The 17349-nt window shown below is 41.3% G+C and overlaps 1 protein-coding gene across 2 annotated transcripts in view; it reads left to right on the top strand.

Annotated features, from left to right (window-relative positions):
• The window catches only part of dntt (deoxynucleotidyltransferase, terminal), a 284731-nt gene that overhangs the window by 105895 nt on the left and 161487 nt on the right, over positions 1 to 17349 (top strand). For both annotated transcript variants that reach the window (XM_087998997.1, XM_043712524.2), the window contains 2 exons: positions 2165 to 2288; positions 9864 to 9996. In XM_087998997.1, coding sequence (XP_087855123.1) covers positions 2165 to 2288; positions 9864 to 9996 — 257 coding nt within the window. The remainder of the gene's footprint in view (positions 1 to 2164; positions 2289 to 9863; positions 9997 to 17349) is intronic.

The raw sequence follows: 17349 nt of genomic DNA, 5'->3' as shown, positions 1-17349 counted from the left end.
AATTGGAGTGGGTCAAGAGTAGTGGAGAGACTGGAGTTGATTAATGCCACGACCGGCCTTTCAAAGCACTTCATGACCCCTGAAGTTCGGGCCGTTGGGCAGTAGTCATTGAGACATGCTGCATGAGCCTTCTTAGGCAAAGGGATGGTGTTGGAAGATTAAGTTACATGGAATCCATAGTGAGTTGGCAAATTGTATACAAAATTAGCTTGATCATAGAAGACAGAGGGTAGTTGTGGAGAGGTGTTTTTCTGACTGGAGGTGTGTGACCAGTGGTGTTTCACAAGGAGCAGTGCTGGAATATCTGTAATATTCACCTCTGTACAACTATCCATCTTAGCCATGCCTTTCATAACTTTATACATTTCTATCAGGTCGTCCCTCAGCCTCCGATGCTGTATCGTAAACAATCCAGTTTTGTCCAACCTCTCCTGATAGCTAATGCATTCCAACCCAGGCAACATCCTGGTTTTGCACCCGTTCCTAAGCCTCAGGATTCAGTTGAACAGAAAAATTGTAATATTTACAAATGATTCGGATAAAAATATAGGTGGCCTGATTAGTAAGTTTACAGATGGTACAAAAATTGGTGGAGTTATGGATAGTGAGGAAGGTTATCAACAGGTACATCAGAATATAGATTAGTTGGAAGGTTGGGCGGAGAAATGGCAGATGAAGTTTAATCTGGGCAAGTGTGAAATGATGCATTTTGGGAGGTCAAATGCAAGAGAAAAATGTACAGTAAATGGTAGGACCCTTGGGCACATTGATATACAGAAGGATCTTGGGGTGCAAGTCCAAAGCTCCCTGAAAGTAGCAACACCATTGGATAAGGTGGTGAAGAAAGTGTCCGGCATGTTTGCCTTCATTGGTCAGGACTTTGAATAGAGAAGTTGGCAAGTCACACTGCAGCTATATAAAATTTACTTTAGGCCACATTTGGAATATTGTGTACAGTTCTGATCACCACAATGTTGGAGGATGTGGAGGCTTTGGAAAGGGTGCAAAACCAGGAGGTTGCCTGGGATGGAATGCATTAGCTATCAGGAGAGGTTGGACAAAACTGGATTGTTTACAGTACAGCATCGGAGGCTGAGGGACGACCTGATAGAAATGTATAAAATTATGAGAGGCATGGCTAAGGTGGATAGTTGAAGATTTTTTTCCCAGGGTGAAAATTTAAAATGCTAGGGGGCAGAGGAGCCCCATTTATTTCTCCACCCCCGAGGCTCTCAGCCTCATTCCTGATGAAGGGCTTTTTCCTGCACCTCAGATGCTGTCTGACCTGCTGTGCTTTTCTAGCACCCCACTGCAGAAAAAAATTAACCTGCTGCTTTTTTTTGGTGAGAGTGTGTGGGGTCCAGTTATTGGGAGGAAACAGGAAGACTGAAGTACTTTTATTCTCAAATCCAGAGGAGAGGATATGGTCAGATCCCAGAAGTGAGGAATCTTTGACTGTGGTCTGGGCGAGGTGTTATCTCAATGGTGGGGTTGGGGATTCAGTGTTTGGCAAGTGGATAACTTGGTGAACTATGAGGATGCATCCCTACTCTTTCTGACCCAGAACCTCACCCTGCTTCTCAAGCTGTAAGGAACTGAGATTTGGCAACCTCAAACTTATCGAGGTTGAAAACATAAGACAAGTTAAGTGTGAAACGTCTGAGCTCAATAAACTATTCAAGTGGGAATCTGCTTCCTGTAGCAGGGCTGCCACCTCTCCACAGATAGAAAGTTTGGGATCTAGTTTGAAAGTTTAAAAATGTATGTATTGTGTTCAGTCTAATCCACTTGTATATGCTTTTCAGCATTAGCCACGTTATGTAGCTATTAAGACCAATACAGCATAAAGATGGATACATGCAAGCAAATCAGGAGGACTTTAGCAATTAATATTTCGTATCACTGTGGTTAATTTATATGCAAATCAAAACTTTGGAATTTAGTTTAGAAAGTAGCATGAACAGGGTTATAAGAGTTATTTATTTTAATTTAGTAAAACCTTATCAGATAAAAGTTGCATTTCTGTTTAAAGCTTTTTGTCTCCCTATAATGTTTTGATGTAATTGTTTAAAAATCACTGTCAAAGTGAAAGCAATGAATGTGTAGTACAATGATGATGCATGGCAGAGTATATATATCCAGCTAACCATTTATTTAATCGTAGCTATTCACCAGTGTCTTTGGTGTGGGATTGAAGACTGCCGATAAATGGTACGTACAAGGATTTCGTACATTAGAGGAAGTAAAAACATCCAAGGATTTGAAATTTACCAAAATGCAGAAGGCAGGTAATGTCTGGAATTGTATATTGTTCAATTATTCTCCACTGTCATAACTTCATGGTAAAAAAGTTATACATAATTGTACTTCTGATTGCCTTTTATTTCTCAGGTATTTCCATGCTGTACATATGTGAAACTAAGAAGCAAAGGTAAAACTTGTGTCCAAACTGTATAGGACTGAATTCATATCATGATTTTCATTGGTATTACTCACCAGTTGTGCTAGGCTTCCATGATCCTGCTCAAAATTACCATCACCTGACTTCAATTTCCCTCCCCAAATTGACAGGACCACTCCTGAACAATCCCCCATTCCTGCCCAGTAGATATACAGATTGGCTGAGCCTCAGTTCCAGGACTGTTTCTGTGCCAATGACTGTGGTTACTGTAGCTCTCCATGAATTCCTAGGTGCAGATGGCTCTGGGCTGGGCTGCTGGCTGGATAGCTCCATGATTCTTCTGAAGAGAATTGAGGGCCTCGTCCAGGCTTCCAGTAATTCTGTTTCTGTCCCAAACCTTTACCTGAGTTAAATCTTAGGATCAGCAGAGGCCTTCAAATAAATTTTCCATTTTGTCCGTCGGGCCCTTTTTTGGAAGTAATTGGAGGCACTGCAGTGTGTCATGATTTTTCTGGTTGACTTCTGTGTGGTGTTTCAAGTCATGTTTTTATAATGACCTCAACCTGGGAAATTGACTCGGGGGCTGCGGTGGGGTAGGAGATGTAAACAGAAGACTTACCTCACCAGAATATTGGGGAATCTTCTCTTTGTCTCTAAATTAACATGGTGGTTACATCTTCTCATTGTGGAATTTCTGTTTCAACCTGTAACATTTTGACGTAACTTGCAGCATAGCAATACATTAAATTATACTGATATTGCTAATTATGTTGAAATAGAGTAATTGTACAATTAAATCATCAAGGTGGTTAATTTGTTTGACTTTGATTGCTAGCTAAGACAATCTCATCAGGTTTCATCAATGAGCAAAAAGATTATTCACTATGAATGATCTTATTCTCTGATAAGTGGCAAAATGGTTATTAACCACTGCTACACCAACTTAAACTGTATCTCATTTAAAAGCAAATGCCCATGCATTCGAGCACAATTAGGAAGAGGCAAGATTTACAGCTCTGTGGCAATGATATGGGCGGCAAAAACAAACATAGACAAAATGGAAAAGTCCCGTGGATCAAGATTCCAAATCACAAGAGTGGAATAGGGGACGTTCTCCACAGTACTTGGTAGCTTTCTGCTGACTATGATCATGTTATTGCCCAGTAACCAATCAGTTAGACTCCAGGTCCTTACTGAGTTACCACTTCATCTTTCAGAATCTTTTCGAATGTTGTCCTTTACTCAGAGAGAGAGGTTGTTTCCTAGTTAACTTCTCCATCACTGTGAGGACTTTTTCCCCTGCCCCACGGCAGAGATGCGTCTTTGGTGTAGGTTTCTTTAGAGGCTCTCCTTTGACAACTAGTAGGTTTTTCTTTTTCAGGCTAAAGAGAGCTGTCTTTTGCTGCAGACTTCTTGGCAGTCTGTTTTCAAATGCCTCACTCACAGGTCTGTAGCAAACTGGAAGCAAAACCCAAAGCTGTTGCCAGGCAACTTTCAGCCCAAGGCTCTTTCCACAGGCTGAACCAACAAAAGTGTCAAATCCACCTTACTTCTCATCACACTGCTTCAAGCAGTATGTACAATGAATAAACCTACTGCTGCTTCTTGTTGTGTAAGGAGAGCTGGAGAAAGACAGGGTAAGGGGCGGTATGGTGGCTCAGTGGTTAGCACAGCTGCTTCACACCACCAGGGATGCGAGTTCAATTCTAGCCTCGGGTGACTGTCTGTGTGGAATTTGCACATTCTCCCTGTGTCTGCGTGGGTTTCCTCCCACAGTCCAAAGGTGTGCATGTTAGGTGAATTGGCTAAGCTAAATTGCCCATAGTGTTGTCAGGGATGTGTGGGTTAAGTTCATTAGTCAGGGGTAAATGTAGAGTAGTAGGGTAATGGAATGTATCTGTGTGGGTTACTCTGCATATAATTGGTGTGGACTTGTTGTGCCAAATGGCCTGTTTCCACATTGTAGGGTCTCTATGATTCTAGATCCCAAGTCCTGGTAACTCACCAGAGAAGGGGAGCTGACTGGGGCTGAGCTATGGAGCTCCCACAAACTCACAATGATCCCCTATTTGTCTCTGGCAACATGTACTCTGAGGTTATTACAAAGTCCCAGGACACCAGTTTTGTTTGTACTATGCTTTTATTGAACAGTTTGTAAGATGACTCCTTACATTGAGTGCCTCCCGGCAGAGGTCATATGACTAGGAACCACATTAATGTGATCTCCACCCTTAAAAACCCTTCAAAAGAAATCAATTTTGCTTGCACTACCATTTACACTATGAGTTACCCAAATTATGCACTATGCAAACTGTTCACATGTATTTTCAAAATTGTTTGTTATTCTAGTTAGCCCCTCTTTTATCAGTCAAAAGGCTTTATTTTTTCTCCCGCTTCTGCTATTTGGAATAATTTGTTCTGGTTTTGCTTCAAAATCATCTGAGCTGAACCTGCAGATTTTCTCTGTTGTCTTTGACCCCTTTCCTTTAGTTATATTAGTTGTGTCCAGAAAGGCAATCCTTTTGATTTTCTTGACTACAGCATCAAGGTTGCTTTGTTTCTCTATCACATCGTTTATTTAATTATTCATCGGATAAATTGACCTGGTAGCAATAAATCTCGACTGGCATATTTGGGATTACTGGTCCAATTTTTTGACTAGCTTCTGCTGAAATGATTGGCTCTAGTTTTGTCTGGAATTCCAGATCATCAGTCTTGTAATTGTGTTGGGCTCGGAGACTAATTTGTCCTCTTGTGGTAAACTTCATTCCTTCACAGGGCCTCAGCTTCACCTTGCAGAGTTTCATTCTGGATTGACATCTGGTGTAATTTTACACAGGTCTGTGAAGCTCATAATGTGTGGGACGCAACTTTGTCTCTCTGGCAATTCATTTCTTTTGTTCTACTATCCTCCAATGCAATTGTTACAAACCAATTTTCTGACATCAAATTTGAAGTTGCTAACCTGCTTTAAGGTATATATTGAATTGTCCAAAATTGTTGTCTGACATTTCTATAATATCAATACTTGATTTGTCAGAATCTCTGGAGTAATCATCTTGATAGGCTTTACAGCTTTTGTTTACCTTCTTTGCAGTTCTGTGCAAAGTGATTTAGCTTCTTGCAGTTAAAATGCTGTTTTTCCTCATGTTGGACATTTGCTTTTGTTGAATGACCCTCACAAATAGCCACAACATATCTGTTAACCTTGATCTTTTATGCTGACCTTTTCACAGATAATTCTTGTTGCTTTCCATATTTTTGCACTTGAAAGGTTTAGATTGCTTTTCAAGATTGTGAATAGATCTGCACTGCTTATCAATGTAGGGCACAGAATTGGACTGTTTTTACACATAATGGACAAGCTCATCTATTTTCATATATGTGTGTTAGCTGTTGATCACAAGCTCAGAGCTTTTGCATATGCTTATGTGTTCTTTGACAGCCCTACTCTCTTCTCTTAACAGCCATGCTGTTATTGCAGGATCACTTGGTCTAAAATAATTCTACCTTTAATACAATCACCTTTCAGGTGCCTGAATTCACAGGATTCTGTGAGCTATGTTAATGCAGTCACCTATCTATCAATCTGCTCTTTTTCGCCTTGCACTGTAAATTTGAACACACATTTTTGTGCTATATTCAATTCAGTTTCAAAACTTGCCTTCAAGGCTTTTGAAATTTCTGCGCCGAGCTCTTGTGGTTCTTTCTTAACCTCGTGCTGCATGGTTTTGCAACCTCTGGCTGTTCTGATCTCCAGTCTGTCCGTCAATACAGATGATCAGTTTTTTCAGGCTAACGAAATAACGCTGCCCACCACAATGAGAGTTTGCAAAATTCTAATGCAGTGTAAGCATATGTGTCACTCATGGAAATAATAGGCAACAAAATGTAACCTTGTAATCAGAGTTCAGTGACTGCCATTTGGGTTGCTTCTACTGCGACTAATAAGGTACTCTAATCTATAGAAAACTACACTAAAATACTGCTGCTTTTTGACAAATCTATTCAATAATCAGAACTCTTTTTTTCATTCGCCACTTTGACATCGTAGGAACTGCACATACAGACATGGGAAGTGTGCCCTCTGCAGTTGCCATGTCACCAAACACAGCCAGGAAACTATGGGTTGTACTAATTTGTATGGAATTGGAACTAGGATTTTGGAATTTAGTGAAATTCTTGGAATTAGTCCATCATATATTACATCTATTATTGACACAAGTGCAATCTCTTCCAAGGCTGACTGGCAATAATGAATTTTAACACATCTGGACATGAATTTCCAGATTTGTGCATTCAGCTTGGAATTTTTAGGATCCTTGTCTGAATGATAAACCAATATCGTCAAATTTATTCCTCAACTCTGTTTCCATAAGACCATAAGACCATAAGACATAGGAGTGGAAGTAAGGCCATTCGGCCCATCGAGTCCACTCCGCCATTCAATCATGGCTGATGCGCATTGCAGCTCCACTTACCAGCGTTCTCCCCGTAGCCCTTAATTCCTCTAGACAACAAGAATCTATCATTCTCGGCCTTGAAGACATTTAGCGTCCCGGCTTCCACTGCACTCCATGGCAATGAATTCCACAGGCCCACCACTCTCTGGCTGAAGAAATGTCTCCGCATTTCTGTTCTGAAATGACCCCCTCTAATTCTAAGGCTGTGTCCACGGGTCCTAGTCTCCTCGTCTAACGGAAACAATTTCCTAGCATCCACCTTTTCCAAGCCATGTATTATTTTGTGCGTCTCTATTAAGTCTCCCCTTAATCTTCTAAACTCCAACGAATACAATCCCAGTATCCTCAGCCGTTCCTCATATGTTAGACCTGTCATTCCAGGGATCATCCGTGTGAATCTCCGCTGGACACGTTCCAGTGCCAGTATGTCCTTCCTGAGGTGTGGGGACCAAAACTGGACACAGTACTCCAAATGGAGCCTAACCAGAGCTTTATAAAGTCTTAGTAGTACATCTCTGCTTTTATATTCCAACCCTCTTGAGATAAGAGACAACATTGCATTCGCTTTCTTAATCACGGACTCAACCTGCATGTTTACCTTTAGAGAATCCTCGACTAGCACTCCCAGATCCCTTTGTGCTTTGGCTTTATTAATTTTCTCACCATTTAGAAAGTAGTCTATGCTTTTATTCTTTTTGCCAAAGTGCAAGACCTCGCACTTGCTCACATTAAATTCCATCAGCCATTTCCTGGACCACTCTCCCAACCTGTCTAGATCCTTCTGTAGCCTCCCCACTTCCTCAGTACTACCTGTCTGTCCACCTAACTTCGTATCATCGGCAAACTTCGCTAGAATGCCCCCGGTTCCCTCATCCAAATCATTAATATATAATGTGAACAGCTGTGGCCCCAGCACCGAACCCTGCGGGACACCGCTCGTCACCGGCTGCCATTCTGAAAAAGAACCTTTTATCCCAACTCTCTGCCTTCTGTTAGACAGCCAATCCTCAATCCATCCCAGTAGCTCACCTCGAACACCATGGGCCCTCACCTTGCTCAGCAGCCTCCCGTGTGGCACCTTATCAAAGGCCTTTTGAAAGTCTAGATAGACCACATCCACTGGGTTTCCCTGGTCTAACCTACTTGTTACCTCTTCAAAAAATTCCAACAGGTGTGTCAGGCATGACCTCCCTTTACTAAATCCATGTTGACTTGTTCTAATCAGACTCTGCTCTTCCAAGAATTTAGAAACCTCATCCTTAATGATGGATTCTAGAATTTTACCAACAACCGAGGTTAAGCTGATTGGCCTATAATTTTCCATCTTTTGCCTTGATCCTTTCTTGAACAAGGGGGTTACAACAGCCATCTTCCAATCATCCGGGACCTTTCCTGACTCCAGTGACTCTTGAAAGATCTCAACCAATGCCTCTGCTATTTCCTCAGCCACCTCTCTCAGAACTCTAGGGTGTATCCCATCGGGGCCAGGAAATTTATCAATTTTAAGACTTTTTAACTTTTCTAGCACTATCTCTTTCGTAATGGCAACCATACTCAACTCAGCCCCGTGACACCCTTTAATTTTTGGGATATTACTCATGTCTTCCACTGTGAAAACTGACGCAAAGTACTTGTTAAGTTCTCCTGCTATTTCCTCATCTCCCATCACTAGGCTTCCTGCATCAGTTTGAAGTGGCCCAATGTCTACTTTTGCCTGTCGTTTGTTTCTTATGTACTGAAAGAAACCTTTACTATTATTTCTAATATTACTGGCTAGCCTACCTTCATATTTGATCCTCTCATTTCTTATTACACTCTTTGTTATCCTCTGTTTGCTTTTGTATCCTTCCCAATCTTCTGATTTCCCACTGTTCTTAGCCACTTTATAGGATCTCTCTTTTTCTTTCATACATTTCCTGACTTCCTTTGTCAGCCAAGGTTGTCTAATCCCTCCCCGGTTAATCCTTCTTTTCTTGGGAATGAACCTCTGTACAGTGTCCTCAATTATACCTACAAACTCCTGCCATTTTTGCTCTACTGTCTTCCCGGTTAGCCTCTGCTTCCAGTCTATTTTAGTCAGTTCCTCTCTCATGCCCTCATAATTACCTTTATTCAACTGTAACACCATTACATCCGATTTTGCCTTCTCCCTTTCAAACTCCAGACTGAACTCTACCATATTATGGTCGCTACTTCCTAAGGGTTCCCTTACTTTAAGATCTTTTATAGAGTCTGGTTCATTGCAAAGCACTAGGTCCAGAATAGCCTGCTCTCTTGTGGGCTCCATGACAAGCTGTTCCAAAAAGCCATCCTGTAAGCATTCCATGAATTCCCTTTCTTTAGATCCACTAGCAACATTATTTACCCAGTCCACCTACATATTGAAGTCTCCCATGATCAATGTAACCTTGCCTTTCTGACATGCCTTCTCTATTTCCCGGTACATGTTGCGTCCCTGGTCCTGACCACTGTTAGGAGGTCTATACACAACTCCAATTATGTTTTTTTTGCCTTTGTGGTTCCTCAATTCCACCCACACAGACTCCACATCATCCGACGCTATGTCATTCAATACCATAGATTTAATTTTGTTCTTAACTAACAAGGCAACCCCACCCCCTCTGCCCACCTCTCTGTCTTTTCGATAAGTTGAAAAACCATGGAGGTTTAACTGCCAGTCCTGACCCCCCTGTAACCAAGTCTCTGTGATGCCTACTACATCATAATCATTCACTATTATCTGTGCCATTAGTTCATAGGCTTTGTTATGAATGCTACGAGCATTCAGGTAAAGTGCCTTAATGCTAACTTCCTTATCATTATTTGTTTGTTTCCCTATGCATTCTAGTCTGCTTGAGGATGTCTTCTCCTATGATGATGTAAAATAAAACTACACAGAGTCTAAAACTTAAGGGTTGATGTTTTTGACTTTAACTATGGCTTAACTTTCCAGTTGCAGCCACACACTAAAGTGCTTAACAAAACTTTTCCCTCTTTAGGTTTTTTGTACTACGAAGACATCAATAATGCTGTAACAAGATCAGAGGCAGAAGCTGTAGCTCAAATTATAGAAACCACCATCCATAACTACAGACCTGATGTCAATGTGACTTTAACTGGAGGGTTTAGAAGGTAAGTAATATGGAGACATGTTAACAAGTCCTAATCATATTATTTTTCTATGTGATTCTGTTATGAACTTTATTTCTTTGCAACTGCAAAGTTACCTGAGCAATTTGATAGACTGATGTTGCATACATTAGTTTGTGAATCATAACTTTGATTGCTCAGATTTTACTGGATAGCTACTTGCTATCAGTTCATATTGTTTTGAAATGATATTTGATTGCCAGTTTAAGGACTGGGTATCTTATTTTCAGCTAATCACTGATTTTCAATGTTCGGTTGTATGTTGCTTATAAGTGGGGTTGCTTTTCAAAGGCAAGCAATAGCTGAACACTAGACAGAGTATTAATTATGTAGCAATGCTGTATTTTATATATTGTAAATATTTGTTTCAAATATTACCATCCATGCAAAACACAACTAAATTATTTCCACTAATGCATTAGAAATCAATTGCTCTTGTAAAATTTACTGTATAGAACAAGATCACATTTCACATTGTGTAGGAGGAAAATGTATTCACACTTTTAGATAATGTCCTGACACCAATTAAAATGTATCCATATTCAAGTTTTTTAAAACTTTATGAAATAAATAATTCTGTTTATCTGTGTAATTTTGAGCCTATTTCATGGGATTGCACTAATATTTTGATACTTTTGTGGGCTTAGCTTTTTTTTTGATGAACAAAATTTGCCATGGTTGTTGATCTAAGAAATCGGATATGCTGAATTCTTCAATGTGAATAATGCAACACTTAAGAGTCTGAGAAACTCAGTATTGAATCTTATGTTGCTAGTTTATATCTTTGTAAATTATTGAAAAGATGTATGCGAACCAACACAGTTTTGATTCAGCATTGAGCAGTATCATTATGTAAACTGACCAAGGCATTATTATTTAATGCATGTTATTGAATTTTTCACTATTAATTATAGGTAATACAATGCTATAACTCTTAAGCAATGTAGTGAGAGAACCAACAATTGAAGCTGTTGCAGTGTTAAGCAAACATTCTAGGTACCCTGCCAGGAATGGTGCCTTGCCAAAGGGAATTATTAACTGACAGCATTGAGTTAAATAACTTATTTCCGCCATTTGCTTGTGAGAACACTGAAGACCTATGCCATTTATGTATGCTCAAGAGCAGTCAGAAAACTCACTTTCCCACTGCTGCCATTTTTAATGTATTGAAACTATTATGACAAGCTGAATAGAAGTTCCAACTTTATGTTTACTTTCATGACTTACAAACCTCATCCTCTTCTCTCCCCAAGGGCAGTATTCCCACCCCTAGGCTTATTCTAGAAAAGAAAATCATTCCTTTGGGAGAAGATGAGGCAAATAAAGACTGATGACTTATTCTAGCTCACAAACTTTGTACATAACCTCAGTTATTTTGTTACATTGGGTGGAATCTTACCTTTTGTGGTATAGTTTGACCATTGGCGAGAGAAGTGAAAAAATCAGGAAAGAGTGAAAAAAATTAGATGTTAATGTTGAGGTTTAGCAGCTCCTCAACACTTTAATGTAACTTTAGCATCATGCCCTTGAATGGTGTCTCACTTATTTCCATGCGGTTGCATCTCATTAAATCCCTAATGCACTTTATTGATATCCACAGAGTGGAGAAGATCATCGACATTTTTCCAAGACTGTTAGGCATTTCCCTACATTGTTGAGTCTCCGTTGACCTGGGTGGTAGCAAACTGGCAGGGTTCGATGTCTTGGCATCCTCTGCTGGTGGGGGCGATTCCAACTGTGCTGGGCATCTTCGACTGCCAGTCCTTGATTAGGGGCAGAACAGCCTTTTAAACATAGCGTCGGCACCAGGAATCCTGGGATATCCTGGTAGTGGTGAGTACTATTCATATGCAGCCCACTTGCAGTGGTAAACATAGCAATTGGGAAAAAAACGAATCACAAAAGGACCCACATCAGTCTCCTTGATTCAGTCGTAGAATCATAAAACCCCTACAGTGACGAAAGAGACTATTCGGGCCATCAGGTTTGCACCAACCTTCCGACAAGCATCCCATTCAAATCCAGCCCGCCACCCTATACAGTAACCCTGCATTTCTCATGGCTGATCCATCTAGTCTACACATCCCTAGACACTATGCAATTTAGCATGACCAATCCACCTAACATTTTTGGACTGCAGTAGGCAACTGGAGCACCTGGAGGAAACCCACAAAGATATAGAAAAACGTGTAAACTTCACACAGTCACCCAAGGCTGGAATTGAACCCTGGGCCCCTGGTGTTGTGAGGCAGTAATGCTAACCACTGAGCCATCATGCTGCCAAAGAGCGAAAGGGGCCTGATGTGTGGTTGTCAGAGGCTGACAATGGATTTAGCTTATTAATGAATCAATTAACATCCATTGGCTCCTACCCAATAATTCAGTAGTACCTGAGGAATGAATAGTGTCCTCATGGCCTGTTGAATTTACTGTCCTATTTCTAGAGGTGTCCATTATGATCAGGCAATCTGCTGAAAATCACATCTGTATACCCTTGCTTGCAAATCCCCCATCCCACCCACAAGCCCCACTCTGCATTCCATCTTCACTCACCTTCTGAAGGGCCCTTCTATTTTGCCTTCTCCATAGAACTGAGGGGCTTCCTCACTGTGCATTGAACAGTTGGTGAGATCCATGTTGTTTCATCAGAATCCTGGTCAGTATCTTTAGAACTGGCTTGAAAAAGAAATGGATTTTCATAGAGGTGGCATCCTGTTCCAGCAAAGTTTTCAGCTTCAGCTGAACCTGTTTGAAAATTTTGCTAAATTGGATGTCAATGTTCTTTAAAAATTTATGGACATATTTTCTTCTTCCTGACAATAAAAGGCTATTGATGCTGATTTCAAAATGTTGGATGTACACAGTTTTCCGGCAGACAATTTCAAGAAGTGCAACATGAATTGTGTACGTCTAGGTAAGCTGGTCGTTCCTAGCTAATGATGTCTGGTAGGAACTACAAACACAGGCAGCTATAGCAATTTATAAAAGGCCTGTAGAACTACCAGGATCATTATTGTGCATACCAATATTTCAGATAGTTGAGACCATTAAGGATACCACATAGCACAGACTTCCAGGACTATCATTATTTCTACATGCTAGACAACTTTGCTTTTCAAAGACCTGGGGATAAATTTACTGGAGCGGGCATGATGGTGGGTGCTAGGAAAATCTGGCTGGAATATCTGCACGTGATTCTTGGCAGTAGGAAAGCTGTTCTGAATGTCAGCCAAAGCCTGATGTGGGAATCCCACATACTGATGGAACCCTGTCAGTTAAATAGTTCATTTATGACCACTTAAAGCCAATTACCCTTGAGCCCACTGGAATTTAATAATGGCTTGGGGACTTTTTTGGGTCTCGCACCAGTTTGCTGTGCCCCTGGAAAGCTGTCCAGTAAACCCTGTTGAGGAAGGGTCACCGGACCCGAAACGTTAACTCTGATTTCTCTTCACCGATGCTGCCAGACCTGCTGAGCTTTTCCAACAATTTCTGTTTGAGTTTTCCCGTGGCCTCAGTTTGGGGATTTTTCTTCTTAGCAGGCATTCCATGCCCAGCTGAGGGAGCCAGCACGAGGAAGCTTTAAGCTGCTGAAAAGTAACACTTAAGAACATAAGAGTTAGGACCTGGAGTGGGTCACTGAGCCTGCTGAGCCAGCTCTGCTCTACTATACCATTGTGGCTAGTCTGATTGTGATTTAAAAATCACTTTCTAGCCTACCCCCTTTAATCTTTGACCCCCCCCCCCCCCCTCCCCGTTGATCAAGAACTCTTGACGCTCAACCTTGAATGAGTTCAATGACCCAACCTCCATTGGTCTCTGTGGAGAATTCAACAGACCCATGACTCTGAGAGAAAGAAAAAATCCCCCTCACTCTGCCTTAACTTTTTTTATTCACTTGTAGGACGTGGGTGTCACTGATGGGCCAGCATTTATTGTCCGTCCCTAGTTATCCTTGAGAAGCTGGTGGTGAATTGCCTTCTTGACTGGCTGCAGTCCATGTGATGTAGGTTGACCTTAGGGAAAGAATTCCAGGATTCTGACCCAATGTCAGTGAAGGAATGGTGATATATTTCCAATTCAGGATAGAGGTGGCGAGGAGAGGAACTTGCAGACCATGGTGTTTCTTCTGTCCTTGTCCATCTAGATGGAGTTGGTGTGGATTTGGAAGGTGCTGTCAAAAGTTCTTTCATGAATTTCTGCAGCGCATCTTATAGATGGTATACATTGCAGCTGCTGAGTGTTGGTGGTGGACTGAGTGGATGCTTGTGAATGTGGTCACCAAGAGTTATGATGGCTCAGTAGTTAGCACTGCTGCCTCACAGCACCAAGGACACTGGGTTTAACTCCAGCCCAGACTACTGTCTGTGTGGAATTCGCATCTTCTCCCCGTGTCTGTGTGAGTTTCCTCTGGGTGCTCTGGATTTCTCCCACAGTCCAAAGATGTGCAGGTTAGGTGGATTGGCCATGGGAAATGCAGGGTTACAGGGATTGGGTAGGTGGGTCTGGGTGAGATGTTCTTCAGAGGGTCGGTGTGGATTCGATGGGTCGAATGACCTGCACCCACACTGTAGGAGTGTTCCTAGCCTCTGACCCACTCTTAGAGCCGATGGGAAATTCCAAATTTTTTAACAATGTCCCTTAGATCCAGAGTTGGCTACAAGAGTAGCATCCTCTCAGCATCCACTCTGTCTCCTCAGAATCATATATATATATATATATATCAATAAAATAACCTCTCATTCTTCTAAACTCCAATGGATATAAACCAAACTGTATAAGTAAACGGCATAATTCTGGGAATCGGTTGTGTGAACCTTCTTTGAACAACTTCTATCGCATTTTCAACATTTCTTAAGTTGGGAGGCCAAAGCTATACACAGTACTCCAGATGCTGACACTGTACCATTGTGGCAACACGTCTTCCCTTTTATACTTAATTCCCCTTTAATAAACATCAACATTCCATTTGTCTTCTTAATCAACTTGCTGCACCTTCATGTTTCTTCTTGTGATATCTGTACCAGGACACCCAAATCCCTTTGTACCATATTGTTTTGCAATTTCTCTCCATTTAAACATGTCAACTGCCAATTCATCCTTCCTGCAAAAGTTGAAAAGTTCACATTAACCCTTGCGTTATATTCCATCTGCCAAATTTTTATTCACTCAATTAATCTGTTTGTATTCTTTGTGTCCTTTTGACAACTTACCCCCATACTTTTCTACCTGGCTGTGTGTCATCGGTGAAATTAGCCACTTTTGGTCCCTTCATCAAAGTAATTGATATAGATCATAAATAGTGATGTCCAATACTAATTTCTGTAGGCGAAAGTGGGTACTGCAGATGCTGGAGATTAGAGTCAAGATTAGAGTAGTGCTGGAAGAGCACAGCAGGTCAGGCAGCATCCGAGAAGCAGGAGATTCAATGTTTTGGGCAAAAGCTGATGAAGGGCTTTTGCCCGAAACGTTGATTTTCCTGCTCCTCGGATGCTGCCTGACCTGCTGTGCTGTTCCAGCACTACACTAATTTCTGTAGCACTGTACTAGTCACAATTTTCCATTGAAAAAAGAGATCTATTTATCCCAACTCTTTTCTCCCTCTTACCTAACCATTCCTCTATTTTATGCAGTAACCTTTGATGTGGCATGCTATCATATAACTCCTGAAAACACATCACATCTGCAGGCTCTCCTTGATCCACTCTGCTTGTTACTTATTTAAAGAATGCCAATAAATTAGTCAAACATGGATTCTCTTGCACAAAACTAGGTTGACTCTGTCTGATTGCATAATGGCTTTGAACACTTCTCTTTATGACAAATGGTGTGCTAACTGGCATATAGGATCTTGTGTTCTGTCACCCTCATTTCTCGAATAGAGAATTGATGTTTGTGATTTTCCAGTTTGCCAGGACTTTTCCAGAATCTCGGGAAATTTGGAAGATCATACACATTGCATCTACTCACTCTGTAACCACTTCTTAAAAGACCATAGAATGCAGGTCATCAGTTCTAGGGCATTGTCAGCCTTTAATTATAATAATTTCCCCAGTACTCATTCCTCAGTGATTGCAACAGTTTAAATGACCGACCACTTGTCTTTCCCCTGCCCTTGCAATTGATCTCCCTTACAAACGATCCACTACATGCAGTCCCTGCCCCATCCAATCTCCAGAGATTCCCTAATGTTTCGTAATGTCTAGTGTATGACTGGCAGCACACACTGGCTCTGTAATGCTGCTGGTACTGGAGAGCTGCCAGCCTCTGATTAGCTGCCAATTCTTGGAGCAAGATTTCCACTCGACTGGAGCTTTGATCATGTGGGAAGCCTGATGCTGCCTAGTTGAATGTCAATAACATCAGCCCATTCCTGGGGAGAAACAAAATGGGGCTCCCACCATTTCCCCACTGGTGGCATGGGTGAGGTGTGGGGGGATTGTGGTTGAGGTGTAGCTGGTATTGGTAGACAGACTCTCAATGAACAGAATAAGGTTCTACCCCTGCATTCAAGGCCAATGTTGGACATGGACAAGAGGCTTGCCAAGAGATGTAGCAATGCTTCACTCATAAATGATTAATTAGCCTTACTTTTCAAAGAATCATAAGTAACCCAGAAAGAGTCTTAAAATACCTTCTGTGACATTTCTCACAACATCTCCTTAAATATCATTAATATCTATAAATTGTTGCTTTTTCCACACCAAGTTCGAAAATGAGTGTTCATGAGATAAGTTACTAGGAGGCCATTAAAATAATAAATTACTATAATTCTCTGAAAATTTCTCAATGGACTACAGTGGAAACTGTCACTTGTGCCAGGGTCATAATTTCTGTTCATTGTTACAAAGTGAACAAAAGAGTACTCCAGGATGGAACTCCCATCTGTTGAAACTTCCAATGTTTAATGATAAAGTGGCTTGTTGAAGCCAGGCCACTATTGTGGAGAACCATAAGAAGATGGCTCTTATTAGTGATTGGAGATCACTGCAGTACCCAGGGAGGCAGGGGAGACCTCGAGGTCTCCAGGAAGAATGCCACCTGTTAAACTGGCCTCTGCCATCCTGCAGATTAAATGGAAAATCCCAATTGGCTTTCATAACAAATCTTAAAGGGCTGTTGATCATTATGAGGCTGCATTTACACTACTACTCCCTCCCCCACATCTGGGATATGGCTGTGGGATGCCTATTGTAGTGCCGATTGTAACAAGGTCAGCCAAGTGGACCTCATAAAATATGAGTTCCCTGATTAGGGCTTTTAATCTTGTCCAATCAGGGAGCACTGGCTGACTGATACAAAGCGGACTATCAGACATTCTGACACATTGAGAGC

Source organism: Chiloscyllium plagiosum, unplaced genomic scaffold, assembly GCF_037043375.1.
Source record: "Chiloscyllium plagiosum isolate Xiang-an unplaced genomic scaffold, Cpla_swu_hap1 HiC_scaffold_22, whole genome shotgun sequence".
NCBI lineage: Eukaryota > Metazoa > Chordata > Chondrichthyes > Orectolobiformes > Hemiscylliidae > Chiloscyllium > Chiloscyllium plagiosum.
This window is presented reverse-complemented; position numbering and strand designations above follow the sequence as displayed.